The sequence below is a fragment of the Lissotriton vulgaris genome, chromosome 4_1 (assembly GCF_964263255.1).
Source record: "Lissotriton vulgaris chromosome 4_1, aLisVul1.2, whole genome shotgun sequence".
Classification (NCBI taxonomy): Eukaryota; Metazoa; Chordata; class Amphibia; order Caudata; family Salamandridae; genus Lissotriton; species Lissotriton vulgaris.
The window spans coordinates 2,008,414,766-2,008,431,721 of record NC_141691.1 but is presented as its reverse complement, the minus strand read 5'-3'; the positions used below and the strand labels follow the sequence as shown (position 1 = coordinate 2,008,431,721).

Sequence of the window (16,956 nt, the reverse complement as noted above, 5' to 3'; positions counted from 1 at the left end):
TGTTGCGTTTCCTCATGGTTTGAGCTGCTGGGTCCTGGGAAGATAGGGATGCCACACCTGCTGTTTCTGGGCTCATTTCTTGATCTTTGTGTTTCAATCCCAGGTATCACCTGGAATTATTGCCAACCCTTTTGCTGCGGGCATAGCCAGGAAGAATAGCATGGAGAGCATCTCCTCCATCGACCGCGACATGAGCCCCGAAGAGATGGAAATCCTTCAAAAGGTGAGGGTGAGTGCGTCTACCAACATCAGTCCCACTGCATCCATCTTCAGTTTTCCTGAGCTGGTAGCATTATGCCAGGGCTTACTTCTGGGGTTCCAGAAAACTAAATACTAAAAGTGACAAACTCTTGATGTCTGTAGCAGACCGTGTGTTTGGTGATTCTGGTGCAATATATACGACATTGATGAAGGAACATTTACAAACCCTTTAAGTTTCAATTATGTGCAGACCGCTGGAGGTATAACATCTCAAAATATAGTGGAATCTGGGCTCCCTTTCCTGAAATTGCCTCACATGCATCACCCCTAAAGCATGTTATCTATAGATTTCTTATGTCTTGAACATGCACCATTTTGTTCAGTTGCTTGTCCTTCAAAAGGCTCTTTCCTGTGTGACGCCCTTCACATATTCACATCTGCCAGCCCTATATTTCTCTTATATGTTGAAAAATAATTTATCTTGATTTCACACACAATAGTATATATAATTTATGCGAAAAAATCATAAGAGCTCATTCAAATGACAAGATGGTGTATAGGTTAAAGTGTAGCATACAGTATATGCAATGTGCATATACTGTATCATAGAAAACATTACAAGAATCCATAGCAATGACAGCCATTCTTCGAGGCTCTTCTGTTGGAGGCTTGATATACAGCATACCGATCTCTATATTCAAATGTTTCAAGCTTTGGTCATCTCATCATTGTCCTGGCCTGACTCTCATGGCTAATACCTGCTCTGCACACAACACAGGGACACTTAATTCACTGCTGTGGATGGACTGAGGAGGCCTGATAACGTGTGTGCCACGTCTTATTATTTCTTTGGATTATTGTGACTCTTGTTTGTTACCATACTACGAAGTAGCAGTACTGCACCAAAGGCCTTCTAAAAACATTTGGTTGTGAAGACCTTACTATTTCTGGGGGCAATCGTTGACCAGCAAAGGCAGTGGAACTAGTAACCAGCATAAATCCCACTCTGTTGGCACTGTGGCAAGTCACAGTTGCATTCAAGCAATCCAGAGCTCTCTTTTACTAGATGTCACCTTGAATGCAACAGATTGTGGGCAGCAGAATGTTGATGATGGCTTTAGAAGCAGTCCTGAAAGCAGGCAACCGGGCATGACTGAGTGAAAATATGCAATGTTCAGAATTGTACTGGACCTTGCAAAAGTTATGTCTCCATCAGGCTCTGAATGTAATTGACTTTAGGGACAGATTAACTTTTACTAATCAGAGGAGTTCCTTTGGGGAAACTAGCAATAAACTGAAGGTTAGTAAGTGGGTAAACTAGCAACTGATAGCCATTGGGCAATCGTAGCCTATTAACATTGCTGTGTTGATGCTGATCAACCTAACCCCAAATAGTTGTCGGATGATTCAAATCTCAGTCAAAACCTGCATCAGGAGGCCTTGGAAAACAAGATCAGGTACTTCCTCCTTCTCCAGGGAGGGCCAGGTATTGTAAATGTAAATTGATACTTGTATAGCGCACTACTCACCCGCAAGGGTCTCAAGGCGCTTGTACGAATACCGCTGTGGAACCCATCCTGGCTTTCCCTGTGAGGCGTCAACTCCTGGGCACCCCCAAGGTGGAGGCCAGGCATCCTTAGCGTTGTGGGGGGCGTTGTGGAGATTAAGCAAGCTATTGCCCAGAATTGCAGGGTGGGACTCCATGATTGGAATAGGCACCGAGGCGATAATTATCAGGTCCGTGGAATTTTGAGCCCAAGACCCGCCGAGGCGGGGAATTAAACCCTGGTCCCGGACTAGACCTCTGCATCAGGGTCTGCCGCTCTAATCATTGAGCCACACTTCTCCACAGGTATTGTTTAAATGTACTAAAAAACCGAGCCAGATAGCATGATATTTTCCCAGGAGATGTAAAAATAAGGTAGACATCTTTAGTAGGCACATGCATTGCTTGCAGAGATGGAGGGCATGTTTTAATCTCTTTAAATAATGTGGACTCCTGCCAGTTAGCTGACTTGGAACAGTGGTCACAAACGAATTTCAGGAATTTGCCCAAAAGGTACTAATTTGGGATCATGCCAAAAATGCTTTTAAAGCCTCCGGGTGAGAACTGATTGGTTATTCTGATTTAACACAGTGCTCCAAGGTCTTGTAATTTTGCTTGTTGTCTTCTAGCATTTAGAAATATAAATCATAATGAACAAGGAAAGGCATTGCGTCAACGAGCAGGGGTTTGGTCTTCCAGCACTAATATAAGACATTATTCAGCCTGCAAAGACATGACCTAAATTCTTTGAGATGCAAACCAGCTAATTTTTCTCAGCTCTCCTGTACTGCCAGAATATGGCTTGCAGATGTAGATGTCAAGGTGATTATGCATAGGGCCACAAAAGGAGGGTGCTAAATTATCATGAAATACCATAGATGTTTATCCTATGCCATCCAGATAAAACTGGACATGAGCAGGAGTGCCAGTTGTTTACCCTCCTGTTTCTTCTTGCACTAGGGACATCACAGACCCATATTTTCATCATGTAATCTATTAATCTTCCAACGTTGGCCCACATGGCAAGGTCAAGGCCAGTTGCTCAGACTAACCACTGTGTAAATAACTCTGGTTTAGAATCTTTGATTGCAAATAGATCTCTTGTGGTTATGCTCAAAATTTGATACTGATCTGCCACTCACAGAATATTGTGAAACAATTCTTCTTGCAGTATACCACTTCTGGTATACAGTACACAACACTCAACATGTGTTTCTCATTCTAGTATATCCATTTGTACATTCATGGGCCTTAAACTATATGTTGTGCTGAGTGTCCATTTCACAGAATCAAATCACAGAATCGAACATCTCCTTACCATTCCAAGACCTTGTTTTTGATGCAACGTTGACTGGGGTGTACTGAGTCTCTGCTAACCAGGTTCCTAGTACCAGTGTCCTTCCTCAAGAAGCATCGGCGCTTCACAATTTTGTACCGTCAGGAGTTTCGAGATAGTAGCTAAAGGGGCTCCTAAATACAAAACATTCCCATAGTCGAGGCGAGAAAGAATGAGAGCCTGGACCATACGCCTTCTTGCAAGGAATGGTAGAAGCGGGAGGACTTTACGAAACATCCTTAGGATGCCGTAACCGGAATCTGCCACATTCCGAGCCTGTGCCTTAAAGCTCAGATCATGGTCAAGCCAGATACTTAGTCTTTTAATCTGGTTCTTGGGAGCAGGAATGGAGCCCAGACAGGCTGGCCAAATTACTTCTGCTTTTAAAAAGGAGGGATTCCCTAGAAGCATCATCTGTCTTACCTCCATTCAATTTTAAATATTAATGATCCATCCACTTGGCCACCTTCTCCCAGCAAGGACGTAGGCCAAGAGAGGGATTGTAAGAATGGTTCAGGGCCACAACAAGTTGAGTGTCGTCTGCGTAGATCACTATAGGGACCCCAAAAGGAAGCACAATCTCCACTAGCGGGCTTATATAAACATTGACCAATGTGGGACTCAAGGACGATCCCTGTGGAGCCCCGCAGTGAAGGGACATCAGTTTTGAAGTGGCATCCCCTTCGAAAACCTGAAAAGACCTGTCTTCCAAGAATGATTACAGCCACACTATAGCTCCCCCAGTCATCCCCAAATTTCAGAGTCTATGGACCAAAATGTGGTAGTTAACGGTGTCGAAGGCTGCACTGAAGGATAACAGCAGTGGTGCCTTCGGCATCCAGAATCTTCTTGGACTCTTCGACTACTGCGAAGAGGGCAGTTTCTGTTCCCTGTAGTGGTCGAAAGCCAGTCTGCGAGAAGATTGTGGGACTCCAGAAATGTAGAAAGGACTGAATTAACATGTTTTTCCACAATTTTACTGATCCCTGGGACAAGCGAGATGGGACAATAATTTCCCAGGAGATCAGGGTTAAGACTAGGCTTTTTTAACATTGCCTTCACCATGGCACTTTTCCACGGAGGAGAAACTACTCCAGTAGAAATGGAGGCATTAATCAGCTCCAATATAATGGGGTGGACCGTTCCGGACGCCTGCTTCAAAATATTAGGAGGAGCTGAATCGCTTAGCGACCCACCCTTCCCGAGTGCCGAGATGGTTTTCGAAGGACTCTGGTTCTATCAAGGAATTGCCTCCAAGTGATGATCCCTGCTCCGAGGACTAATATCCAGTGTTAGAAAATTGCTGTGGCCATCTGCAAGAGGAATGGACGTATAAATGGCTTGAATTTTTTCATAAAAGAAATCCAGTGCAAGCGACCAGGGTCGTTATCTTAAACCATGTACTGGACACTCGCTCTGGATATCAAGTTCTCTAAGCTTACCTGATGGCTTTACTGAAAATAGGGATTTTTGTTCCCAAACTTCCCGTCTTGATGAACCGACACCGATTCCAGTGTTAGATGTATCGAAACATGCCTTCAGAGGGCACCTTAGAGATGCACCCCTGAAAACCTGCCAGCCTCTGGTGTGCTTGCTGACTGAATTCTGCTAGCCTCCCACCAAGACCGGTTTCTGACCTCCTAAGTGAAAGCCGTATTCTCTAAAGAGGTCGGGAAAAAAAGCCTGTCCTGGAAGGGGGTGTAACACTCCCTCCCACAGGATTACCTGCTGATTAGCCTTCTTGGCCTTGCGAGCTTCAAGGAACTGTCACCTTTGAAATGCAAATCTGGCTCCCTTTGCAGGAGAGGACGCCCATCCCTACCCGTCCAGAGCCCACTTGGCACCTGGATAGGCAGAAACATTAGCTAGTGAGGTAAGCATGCCACCCCCAGGCTAGTACTACTCCTAAGGTGGGCTAACTGCGAGGTGGACACAATTTTTCATATGCATCCATCTTTGTAATGGCATACCTAGGAATTCTGGGGCAAGGTTTTGCCCACTTCCCACAGAAAGTAGTCATATAGGGTGGTGTAGTTACCCGAAGGGGCAGTAGCGCTTTGGCTTCTACCCTGCACTCTCAAAATTTAGTATTTTACAGTGACCCGAAGGGGCAGTAGCCCTTTGGCTTCTACCCTGCACTCCCAAAATTCAGTATTTAGCAGAGTCCCTGGCACCAGAGAAGCAGATCCTGGTAACCTAAGAAGAGAGAGTACACCGAAGAGACGCAAAAGCCGAGAAGACTGAAGAGAGCACCAGACTTGGCCCCCGCTCTGCCGGCCTGTCTGCAGCCCTAGTCAAAAACTGAGCCAAAGTTGACTCTACCTGCAGCTTTGACTCCAGAAAATTAGAAGGACTGCCTTCCTTCAAAAAAGACTTAAGACCTACCGTGAACACCGGACCTGTTAAGCAAAAATTTCAAAAAAGACTGAGGGCCCTCAAACGTCAAATCCCAACACCTGAAGCAGCCACTGCACCCGATGCCACCGACCCGAGTTGAAGTGGGCCAACGTTGCCCACACAGTTTCCTAGAGCTCAAGTCAGTTGTGGATTCACCCCTCCTGGGACTCTGCACACAGGTCCCCTCTACTGTGACTGTCCTGGTAAGGAAAAACCAGATGCCTAAAGACACCTTTACACCCATCGCCCGTAGGCCTTGGAGAAGAGAAACAAAGGTATGCCCCTGTCCCAGAGCATCCCAAGGCCTGAGCCCGCTTGCTGGTTCAACCCAACTTGCTTCCTAGTCAGAGCCTGCACTCTCTTTTTACAGATACCGATCCCAATTAAAAATCATTGGACTCCTGTAGCTGATTTGCACCCGGCTGCTGGTGGTGTGGTGTAGTGTTGGTGCTGCTTCGGATCTTGCTCACCACTCACCATAAGTCCTGGGGATTGGTCCTGTAAGTCGATATACTGTACCTGTTTGCAGACTTTGTTCTTCCTTCAATAGAATAACATTTTAGAACTCAAAAATTGCACTGTCCACACTTTTTAAAGTGAAAAAAAATATATTTTAAAACTTACTTACTGAACGATTTTTCTCTGATTCCCAAACACATATAAACATTCTTGCTATTTTTATAAATTGGCGTGGATCTCCTTCTTGAGTTGTATGGTCATTTATTGTTCCTTGTGTGTATTTGCAGATGTCTTACACTCCTCTGAGTTAAGTCTAAGGCTGGTCGACCACACTACCCCTTAATAGAGCACTTTGGGATTGCATAGCAAGCCCTGTCCCCCACTAGTAAGGGAACCCCTGGACTCTTTGCACAATATATCAGATTATTGATATATCCGTTAAAGAGCTAGATTCTTACAAATTATTATTCAACAGAATAATAATTTGTTGATTACCATACTGTTCAAAATAATATAAAATGTTCTACACAGAAAAAGAAAATATCCTTTCATTCCTGCCCCCTTCAGCTAATGGTCTAGCTCTTTCCAGCACCACCCTTTAATCTGCAGTGTTCCAGTGTAGTCCAGCTGGTCATGCTATTGTGGTCATTGGCTGGTGGATTGTCTGAACCACAGTAAAAAATGAGTGTGACCAAAGCCTCCTGTAGTTTGATGTTTGAATTTCGGTATCGTCTTTAATTTGCTTGCTGGCGGGCTTCTGAAAGTATTATGCCGAGCTTCTAATGCTTACGTTATGTTTTGTACAGGAAATGGAGATGGTGAGAGAGACTTCTCAATGGGAGAAAGAAGAGCTGGAGAAAGTGGTGAGCACATTGATCAAATGTTAAGTTTCATCCTTTAGTTACTAACTGAGAAGTAGCAACACTGGGTTAGAAATACTAGTATCAGCAGCCATGTTGCAGTCAGGTGTTGCAATAAACATTAGTTGTCTCCCAACTACTTCGAATCCAATGCTCATGAAACTACACACGCTTTCAGGGAGTTATATTTCACCCATAAAGCGAAGTCCAGTTTTAAATGTTGCTGTTACCAGCATCAACAAACTTGCCTTCATAATTCTCTTACGTGCATTCCGCTAGACTGGCTTTGCTATTTCGGTCAATGTGCCTCCATGTAATACACAATACATATGTGCAGACCAGCAGAGTTTCACTGCAGAATATGTTTCTCAGTGATTTATTTTTTATTTAATGAGTTATTTCTCCAGCTATAGTGCAACCACAAGTCAGAAGTGAGGGAATGGCTTGAGGTGGTGTTAAATCGCATTTCTTGACTGCACATATTGCTATGAATTTCTAGCCCTGTTTTAATATGCATAACCTTTCCCCATCATCATGAACTCCATCTTCCACTCCCGTTAGTTCTTAGTGTCATCCTTCATTGCTCCAAGTAGCCCATGTGGATACCTCCATTCCGTACATCTCCATCTAGATGTTGCTTTTCCCTTTGTTTTGGCTGCCCCCTGCTTGCTCGTTTACCACCACTATTGACCCTATTCGTGATCAAAGGTTCAATTGAGCACCCCTGGTGAACAGAAAGAAAAGTCTACCCTTCCTCTTTCTTTCTGAAAATAAATGTATCAAGCCGACTCATCAAACTCAAACAAGATGAGAAGGATTCTCATCAGTCAAGGTCATACTGTGACGTTAGCACGAAAAGGTCAGTAGGGGTAAGAAATCTGGCCTTTATGAGCTTGTTGTGGACTTACTGTTACTACTAGTAACAGTGCAGTAGCAGTAGCATCAATCTGCAGTAGTTCTAGTAGTGTCACAAGTTGTAGCAATGATAGCACTTGTGCTTGTTTAGGCACAACATTCAGCATTCTACTGATACTGACAGTGCTGATTGTAATATCCATAGTAGTGATACTGGTTTTAGTAACTTGGGTGGATATCCTGGTAATGGATCCAGTAGGAAAAGTAATCGTGCTTTACTACCAGTAATGGGATATGGGGTTATGCTAAAGTTAGAAGAACTTGGTGTACTGTTTCTTTAGGCGGTGCTAATTGTAATGTCAGTAGTAGTGGTCCCAACTTTAGTAATGTTAGTAGGTTTCCTAGTAACAGATTCAGTAGTATGATATATAGTACTTGATGCTGACTCTTGCTTGGACAATCAATCCAAGACTGTGGCACTCCATCCAGCTCCTAATGGGTCAATGCGGTTTTGGTTATGACAGACTCTTTCATGTACAAACTGGTACTCCACTGTGGGGAAGCTGCCAATCATTTCAAGGGATAGCACCAATACATTTGAAAATAGTCTTTCTAACTTTAAAGGCATTCCTCCCAGTCAGCTCAAGTATGGCCATGATGCTCACAAAGCACATAACGCAATCCTTTTCTGTGTCAGAAAGCAATGGAACACTCACTCACCACAACTCTACCACAAGAGCGTCGTTTGATGTAGTCAGCCAGTTCCTAGTGCATGTTCCTTCTGTTTTTTTTCCTATTGGGTAGACATCGCAATTCAGTATTTGAGCCAGTAAAGATTCTAGATGAAGACATGTTATCATTACAGCTGGAAAACAAAATGTGACTTCTTTGCCTCTTGTGTGGGCTGGCTTTCCAAGAGGACTCTGTTCTCTTGACCTCGAGAAAGATCTTTCACACCCCAGGTGCTGTGCCATCTTCAATCTGGTCCTTACACATCCCGAACTTTATCCAGAAAGTGGTCATTAAGTATTGTCCCAGGGGTTGGATGAATGGTGTTTGTTACAAAACATCGAGTTTCTTATGAATTTGGTTCGGCCAACCTTGATATCCAGGAAATCCACAATTGTGATCATTTTAAGAAATGGCTAGGGTTTGGCAGCGGAGTTTTGTGGTTGAACTAACCTTCTCCAGACACATGGGGGAATCCTGGACAGCTAAAGAGGCCAGCAAAGATCATTTGATTGCCACATTACATTTATTATCGGCCGTTAAGTTTACCAGTGGGACACCAACATTTTTTATCTGGGCTGATATATAAACCATTAGACCGATAGCTTCCTGTGATAAATCGCTTCTGCTATGTAATATTGTGTATTTTATAGCCATTATCTCAAAAAGGTGCGTACATCATCTACAAGTCCTAGGCGCCTTCAACTCATATGCATTTGCCAGTTGGATGGTGTGCCTCTCTGTACATCCTTCGTCCTAAAGGCTTGATTCATTTTTTTTTAATTCTTAAATAAGATGCACACCTGGAGAGACCAGTTTCCCAGGAGACATTCCTAACTTTGAATTGCTGATATTTCTTCCCATAGATTTCTCACCTAAATCAATACCCTCCAGGCCGTGAGTAGACCCGGAAACGTTTCTTTCCATCAATAGCTCCACAGCGATAAGCCATGCGACTTGTGACACAGCTCTGCCCGTCCAGGATGTGACGACATCTGGAGATTTACTCTGCCAATCCACATCAGCTCTTGTTTTTCCATGCCTCAATTATGTGTTTCCAAATCTCTCTTGTCCCTTCAGTGGTGATATTCCTTATGCTTCCTCCTCCTATTTGAGAATTTAAACCTTGCCGTAGATGCTGTTAATTTTTTTTTTTTAAAAAGCCAGATTCTCATGACATCTACATGTTTTATCAGCTCCAACCGTGGTCTTTTGGCCTGCAACTTATGCTCTATGGTGCATCTAAAGACCAACACAAAGCCGAAGTCCCATTCACTTTCAAATAAGTCTCATCACAGAGAACAATCTTGCAAGGGTTTAAAGGGCCCTTTGGGGAACTGAGCCTTCTGTTTCTCATCATTGAAGTGGGTTAAGATAGATGATGCTAGAGATCCCTGTCCCATTTGCTAACATTACACAGGTTGAGACCTTCCTTCATGCCATGCAGAACCTTTTCAGAATGGTTCCACTTCTCTCTGAGCCTCTCCTCATGAGTGGGCCTGTTTTTGCAGACTTCAATTTTGCTGACTCCATCTTCGACACCTCACAATTCTTCACTATCACAGACTTTGGCCTTGGTGCAGCCTCCAAACCAGCATGTTCCTTCCAAGGAGCCGAACTCTGTGCCACTTTCAGTGCCGACTCCAGTACTACCTTTGGAACAGACTTTGACACAAGTTCCTTCCTTGAAGCTGGCAGACATTATCTGGAAGCCAGAAAACAAAGCTTGTGCCTGCTTTTATGGCACGCATTCAGAAGAGTAGGTTCCTAGAGCCTGGAGATGTGCCTTAATGGAGGAACATTTTATGGATACCAGTAGTCTGGCCATGCCAGGCAAAGAAAATGTTTGCACAAAGTCAAATGACTCCTCCCTTCTAACAATACTGTTGCTGATCCTTACTTTGACTTACTATATACATATTCATCAAGACTTCTCCAGAAAGGAATTCTCCTTCATCCTTCTGCGCACCTTAGTAAGAATGTGGGTCGTTTACGATGAAGTTGCAGAAATCTTGAGAAAGTTTGGCATTAACTTGCTCACCACTGAGGCAACGTCCAAACAGGAGTCTAGGTCCTTTACCTTGCATTGCTACTCATGGATCGCCTCCAAAGAGTTCTAGGCAGAAGTGCAAACAACTTCAATGAACATACCCTTTGATGGTGAACATCTGTTTTGCCACTAAACTGATCGGTCCCTGAAGAGTTGCACAGTGGCAAGCTTAGTGGGGATTGGCCTCCTCCTCTACTGCACTCACAGTTTCAAGGCTTCTGACAGGCACAGCAGTCCTGTAGGTGACACCTATCGCAACCGATCTAAGAAGAGGATTTGAGGAAAGGCCAACACGAGCAGCAGCTCCAGTCCCCGACATCCTCTGCCTGCTTTGCTGCCTCAAAAGCGTGTTGACTCTCACTGCCCCTACAACACCTGTTATGCAATAGCTTCTGGTGGGTATGTGTGTCTCCCACTTGACCACCATTTGGGAGGTGATCACAATGGACTGCTAAAGCCTCATCCTTTTTTTTTTAACAGTGTTGCAATAGAGATGGTGCCCTTGGAGGAAAGGGGCATGAGATTCCACTCCTAATTCTTGGTCCCAAGAGAACAGAGGCTTGAACATCCTCGACCTATGCCTCATAAATCTGCTCATTCAGCGGGACAAATGCAAAATGCTGATCTTGTGCCAAATGCTATCGGCACTCAATGTCTGGGGTTAGCTGTTGTCCCAGTACATCCATGATGTGCACTACCCGAGGTTCACTGAGGGATCAGGATGCCTACTTTCATCTACATATCCTGCCCGCTGATGTGCACTACCGAGGTTCGCTGTGGGATTTGCAGCACTACCTTTCCATGGTTCTGGCATTTGGTCTAGCGACTGCACCACAACATTTGCTAAAGTTGTGGTAGATTCACTGCAGAGATCTGGAGCACATGTGGCTGCTTCACATTTGGATGACTGGCTGATTAAGGCATGCACTAATTGATGAACATCTTCAGCGCACCTTGACCATCCCACCAAATTGAATTTTGCCACCAGTGCCCAAAAATCTCATCTCATCCCTACGTGAAGGTTGACCTTGAAAGGAGAGGTGCTAGACATAATCACTATGAAGGTTTTTTCGTCTCCTCCTAGGATTGCAAACATTAGTCATATGATTTCGAGTTTTCTCTTTAGACACTTCTTCCAGTCTTATGCTTGCTAGGCCTGATAACGTCATGTATCCTAGTGGTGTCCCACCCTGGTTGGTGAATGAGAACTCTTCAATGGAGTCTGAGAAAACAGTGGCCTTGGTATCTGGGGAGCCTTTGTGCTCCGGTGCAGAATTAAGATTGTTGATACAATCCTCTGCCAGGTTGTCCATTCAGTTCTCTAATATTGTAGGCTACAGTGGTTATGGACGCCTCCTGGCAGGGACGCTCATCTGTGCGACATTACGGCACAGGGTGTATGTTCCCCTGGCAGAACAAGGACTGCACATTGATTTTTTTCGGCTTCAAGGCCTTCTTCTTTCTTTTCTCCGGCAGCAGCATTAATGTTCTGATGGTCTACACTTCCTGCTGCCTCTTGCTCATTAGTGTTTGGTAGTCACTCCTGTTAATGATCCATTTGGCTGCCCCCTCTGCCATATGGCTCCCTGACCAGTCTTCCTTAAGTCACTACTTGTGGCACAATTTTTGAAACGTTTACCATCTTTTCTCTCCCTCAGGGAGTTTTTAATTTGACATCGGTTTTCTCTCATTTCGCTATTCAAACCAATCCACAGTTGCTTGGTTCATCTGCTAATGCTTTATACTGGCTACTTGTTCAGAATGATTCCTGTGCGTAGGGATGCTGATCAGTAGGTCCTTTCGGTCTGGCTACCTTTCATGGTGTGCTATCCAGACAAACTGGTGCTCCACACCTGCCGTGCATTTCTTCCAAACGTTGTGTCTCACTTTAGTCAATCCATTGCCCTTCCATCCTTTTCTCCTCCTCCTAACCCCACCAAAGTGGAGCAGGGATGCCATTTACTAAGCTCCATGTGTGCGTTTTCTGATTATATTGATTACATATAACAGAACAGAGAGGATAGTCTGCTCTTTGTGGACTTTACTGCAGCTAAGGGCAAGGTGGTAATCTAGCGCACATTTTCACTTTGTTGCCCTTTGTATTAAGATTGTCTATGCCTCGGACAAAAAAAATCTTCCAGGTGGCATTTGAGCCCTCTCCACAAGGGTTATGGTGACATTTACTGCCCTCACTAGAGAAGTCCTTGGCTATTGTTTGGTGGGTGACACGTACCCATTCTTGCATACTTTTGGTTAACACTGTTTCATAGCTAAGGCTCACATGGATGGATACTTTGCCAGTGCAGTTTAAACTGTTCTACTGAATCCCGTCCCCCTTCAATTTATTGATTTGGTACTAATTCTTAATGTGAGGAATCTGCTGCAAGAAGTCCATCAGAAGAAATAGTTCCTTGCCTCAGTTAACTACTTTTCCAGCGGATACTATATCATCCTGCATATCCCTTGCAGTGCACCTTACTTCCCTAAGGGTTAGTGCCATTGTTAATAAAATCTCACAGTATTCAGTATCTTGCCCACTGTCATGGTTGCATCTGTATGCGCTTTCGTGGTTGCTGTCCAAACACCTCAATGTGGTACAGAAAATAAGAATAGGTTCCTTTTTACCACAGATTTAGACTAAGATTAACACAGAATGTAAGCTAAGGAAAAAGTTGGCTTTTTAGTGATGCTATTGCTACTAGTCCATAGGCATGGTCTCATATTCCCAACACCCTTAATAACCTGTTAGTAAGAAACCTTCACACCACGATGTGTTGAGAGGGGGCACACATGAGTGTAGCTACTCTCGCAGGCATGCTAAGGATCATCCGTAAATTTGTAGTAAGAGCTTTGATCAGCAGTTTCCAGTCCTGAACCCAGAACAGGATAACAAATAAAGGAGGAGGGGCAATTATCTTTACAGATATCCGTGTAATGGATGCAATATACTGAGTTTTGTAGTAGACAAATGAATAGATCTGGGTCGTGAAATCCAGCCTGGTTGTACTCAATCTGATTGCAACCTAAAGATTGTTGGCCAAAGATAATGCAACATTTTGTGTCAAGCTTGGTTGTGACTAAGGTCTTTGCTGTCGCTTGAGACCCACTGTTGAAATATTGTTGTTGCCTTTGAGTCTAGCGTGTTTCAACCTGCTATTGAATTGTGTTTTTGCTCTAGGAATGGAGGAAACAGAGTGGCTTACATTATAGGGCACATTCATACACCTGTTTGACTCTCTCTAGCATAGGTCAGAAGCAAAAACAATTCGGAAGTTTGTTGCTACCAAGGCTGTATTAGTGGCAAATGTGTGGTCCCCTGTTTCCACCTCGCGCCACCGATACTCAATCAAAAGTGGATGACAAAAGGAGATATTCCCTGGGGTCATTTGTTAAGGCAGACAAGCAACAGGAATTGGCAGCCACCCTCTTCAAGCTCTACCTTTCACGCTTATACCTTTCACGCTTATACCTTTCTTTCTCTCCTTCTTGGTCTTTATGCTTGCACTGCTTTGTGTCTTTGGCCGGATGTTGCTCTGACTGTCATGCTGTCCTGTTTCCAATGAAGGAAAGGATGCGTAGGGAGCGGGAGGAGGCCACGCGACTCCTTGAGGAGGAGACCGAGGTGAGAAAGGTCAGGGTACAGAGTGGGTGGGAGTGAGGGAAGGGGTGGGGATTGGGACTTGTGTGTCTAACTGCTTGCTTTGCTTCCCTGGAGAGGTGCACTTGCTCTTTCTGTCTACTCTGCTTTCCTTATTGTAAGCAGCTCACTCACCTGATACCCCCACTCTATGAGAAAGTCTGTACTACTGGGGTATAGATGTTTCACTCTGAATTCCATACTATTTTTCCCAATATCCTTCACTCTCTTGCTCACACTAAGTCCTCCGCCATCTCACAGACTACAAAGCCTTTGCAGATAATGTATAGGGAGAGGTGCGTACGCTCAGTCTTTTCTGAAGTGTGACATGTTAAACCTTGTGCAAGCTGAGAGAATGTCTTAAAAGGACCCATAGGAAATTAGATTATGGGTTTAGCCTGTGTAGGTAAAGAGCACATGCTTTGCACTCTCCTGCAATCTCGCTTTGAGACTTTGAAAGTTTTTTCTTTGTAGTGTAAGTTTCGGTTTTGAGGTGACTCGTTGTCCCTCAGCAAAACTCACCATGCACCAAGACAAAGACTCCACCTCCGATTGTGTTTTTTCTGACATTGATATCGAATGTGCTTTTTGAGCTCTTGCACGGCCGATCTACGAAGAACAATTGAAACAGTTCAAATCCCTCAAGAAATCTGGATTTAAACCCAATAGGGACTGTGAGGGACAGATGCCCATAACGGATACCCACTCATCTGCCTCTGATGTCTTGGATCAGACCTCGACTCATGTGCCTGTGTCTCATGCCAGAGCATGCAACTGATGGCCTTCAAAGAGCAGGAAGCAAAACTCTTCATGGCTAGGGCAAGAGCTCACCGGTGTAGTCAACGACGCTCGAACCCTTGCTCTAGTTCATTTTCCTCTCACCTTTTTTTTGGGAGGGGTGGGGGGGGGGAGAAGTAGCTCAAGAAACATAATAAGTAAGCAAATGGTAAGTCATCCCGGCATCCTCCGACTCCTCCAGGATCATCATCTTGTAAATGGAGTTAGTTGGTTTGGAGCCCTTAATTCCCCTTCCCAGCAGCCCCGTGCCTGTGACTACTCTGGATTGGTCCCAAAGCCACCTCGACCCTCTTCGGCTCATCTACAATCCTTCCTGGACCCTTCAGCACCAAGACCATTGCACCTAGAGCTCCTGATGCCGGCTCCAGCAGGCTCTGAGTTTCCAACTTTACGTTCAGATCCAGTCGTTTTTAAATGCCACACACTCCATCTTTACAGGTGAATCTAGCGTGCATACTGGCCCCATGTCTTCATGCTAATTGTAGATGCTCATGTCCATGACTCAGACACCACTCGGTGTTGTCACTTTGGGACCGTCGCAGACTCCACACGGGTTTGACGTGGCACAACTTTACAAGATGCCCATGCTCTGGGCAGCTCAGCCACCGGTACTGGACACTGACTGCTGCACCGATCCCTGAACCTGCGACCCATGTGAGATTCTGCTGGGATGCTCCATGACAGGTAGAGAAAGATGAATATAGGAGCAGGATGTATGACCAATTTAGAATCGATTTGAATTCTCTGGGTCTTTACTCTCATGAAAGAGATGGTGGTGAAAAGGTATGATCTCCAAGGCTTTTGTTAGTTAGTTGCAAGGATTATTCCCAGAGCAGGACTGTAATTCCCTACTGATCATCTAACTCGAGAAGTAGTGTCATTTTAATTTATAGTTAAAAGGGTTGTGGAAGTGTCGGATCTTCAGTTTCTTACAGTGGATGTCAAGACTAATGCCCTAACGGAAATCCTCTTGCCAATGCCACCAACAGCTGAACATATGCTGCCCTGTAATAACCCAGTGTTGGCTGCCTGGTAAAAACTAACTTCCCCTCCTGCTGTGAACATGCTGGTGGCACACCTCTATTGCGCAGCTCCAGGTGGCCTGTCCTTCCTATCAGCTCATCCTTCACCTGAAAGTCTGGTTCTGTAGTAGGGGATCTCTGTGTATAGTCATAATCTAGTGAATAGTCCCGCCCATGTGCGTGGACCCCGGCAATCAAAAATAATCTCTTAAGTTGTCAAATCATGCAGAAACTGCAAAGACACTTAAAAGAGAATTTAAAGACAAATAATGCAGCCTATATCCACAGGCTACACTGTCCAGTACTTCAACTAGAAATTCCACCAAATAACACCACACATAATACAGCCTGCCCAGTTTCTACCATAGAGAAACTTTCCTCCCCCAGTAAAAGACTCTGGAATGATAGAGAGGAAGGCATGGACAGACAAGCCCCATAGGCTACCATTATGTGGCCTAAATAGGATACTGTGCCTTTAAGAGAACTTTCCAGAACTTCTCCCAGTATCCCAGAATGCATAGCAGGTCCCTCTACTTTCAGTTCTTTTTTCCGGCTCCTGCTAACAGGACCCTGGCATTGAGCTCTCCCAAGGGTTTATTGGATATTTTAGCACTTTTGTGTTTTAAAAGTGTTTCAGTTTACTTTCTTGGTGTTCTCCTTCTCTTTTGTGTGTTGGTTCAGGCGTTTTAGGGCTCTAAAATGCCTGGTCTTTTTGATAAGTGTCCAGCATGTGGTAGGAAGAAGGCCAAGAGTGATCCACACAACGTCTGCATCGTCTGTCTCCCTGAGGATCATGTCCCTGAGGATTGTGTCATCTGCCAGCAGTTTACTGCTCGGACTCTGAGGGACAGAATGAAGATTAGGCTTTCTGGCCTGGAGGAGAGACGTCTGCAGGCTGCAGGTGGGTCTGGGCAGGCTGGGAAGGTTCCCTCTGCCTCTGCTGAGGCCTCTGGGGGGCTCCCCAGAGGCAGGAAGTCCAGCAAGCGATCCCGGTCTCCGTCGACGTCGATTGCATCGACGACGACGTCGAGAGGGATGACGGCAGTGTGATCCCCTTTTCCCCGTG

General features: G+C 44.8%; 1 protein-coding gene across 24 annotated transcripts in view; it reads left to right on the top strand.

Annotated features, from left to right (window-relative positions):
- SCRIB (scribble planar cell polarity protein) overlaps positions 1-16,956 on the top strand; it is a 668,035-nt gene that overhangs the window by 451,763 nt on the left and 199,316 nt on the right. For 15 of the 24 annotated variants that reach the window (XM_086966382.1, XM_086966358.1, XM_086966368.1 and 12 more), the window contains 3 exons: positions 104-229; positions 6,746-6,802; positions 13,999-14,055. In XM_086966382.1, coding sequence (XP_086822508.1) covers positions 104-229; positions 6,746-6,802; positions 13,999-14,055 — 240 coding nt within the window. The remainder of the gene's footprint in view (positions 1-103; positions 230-6,745; positions 6,803-13,998; positions 14,056-16,956) is intronic. The other 9 variants (XM_086966369.1, XM_086966364.1, XM_086966376.1 and 6 more) reach the window with 3 other exon arrangements.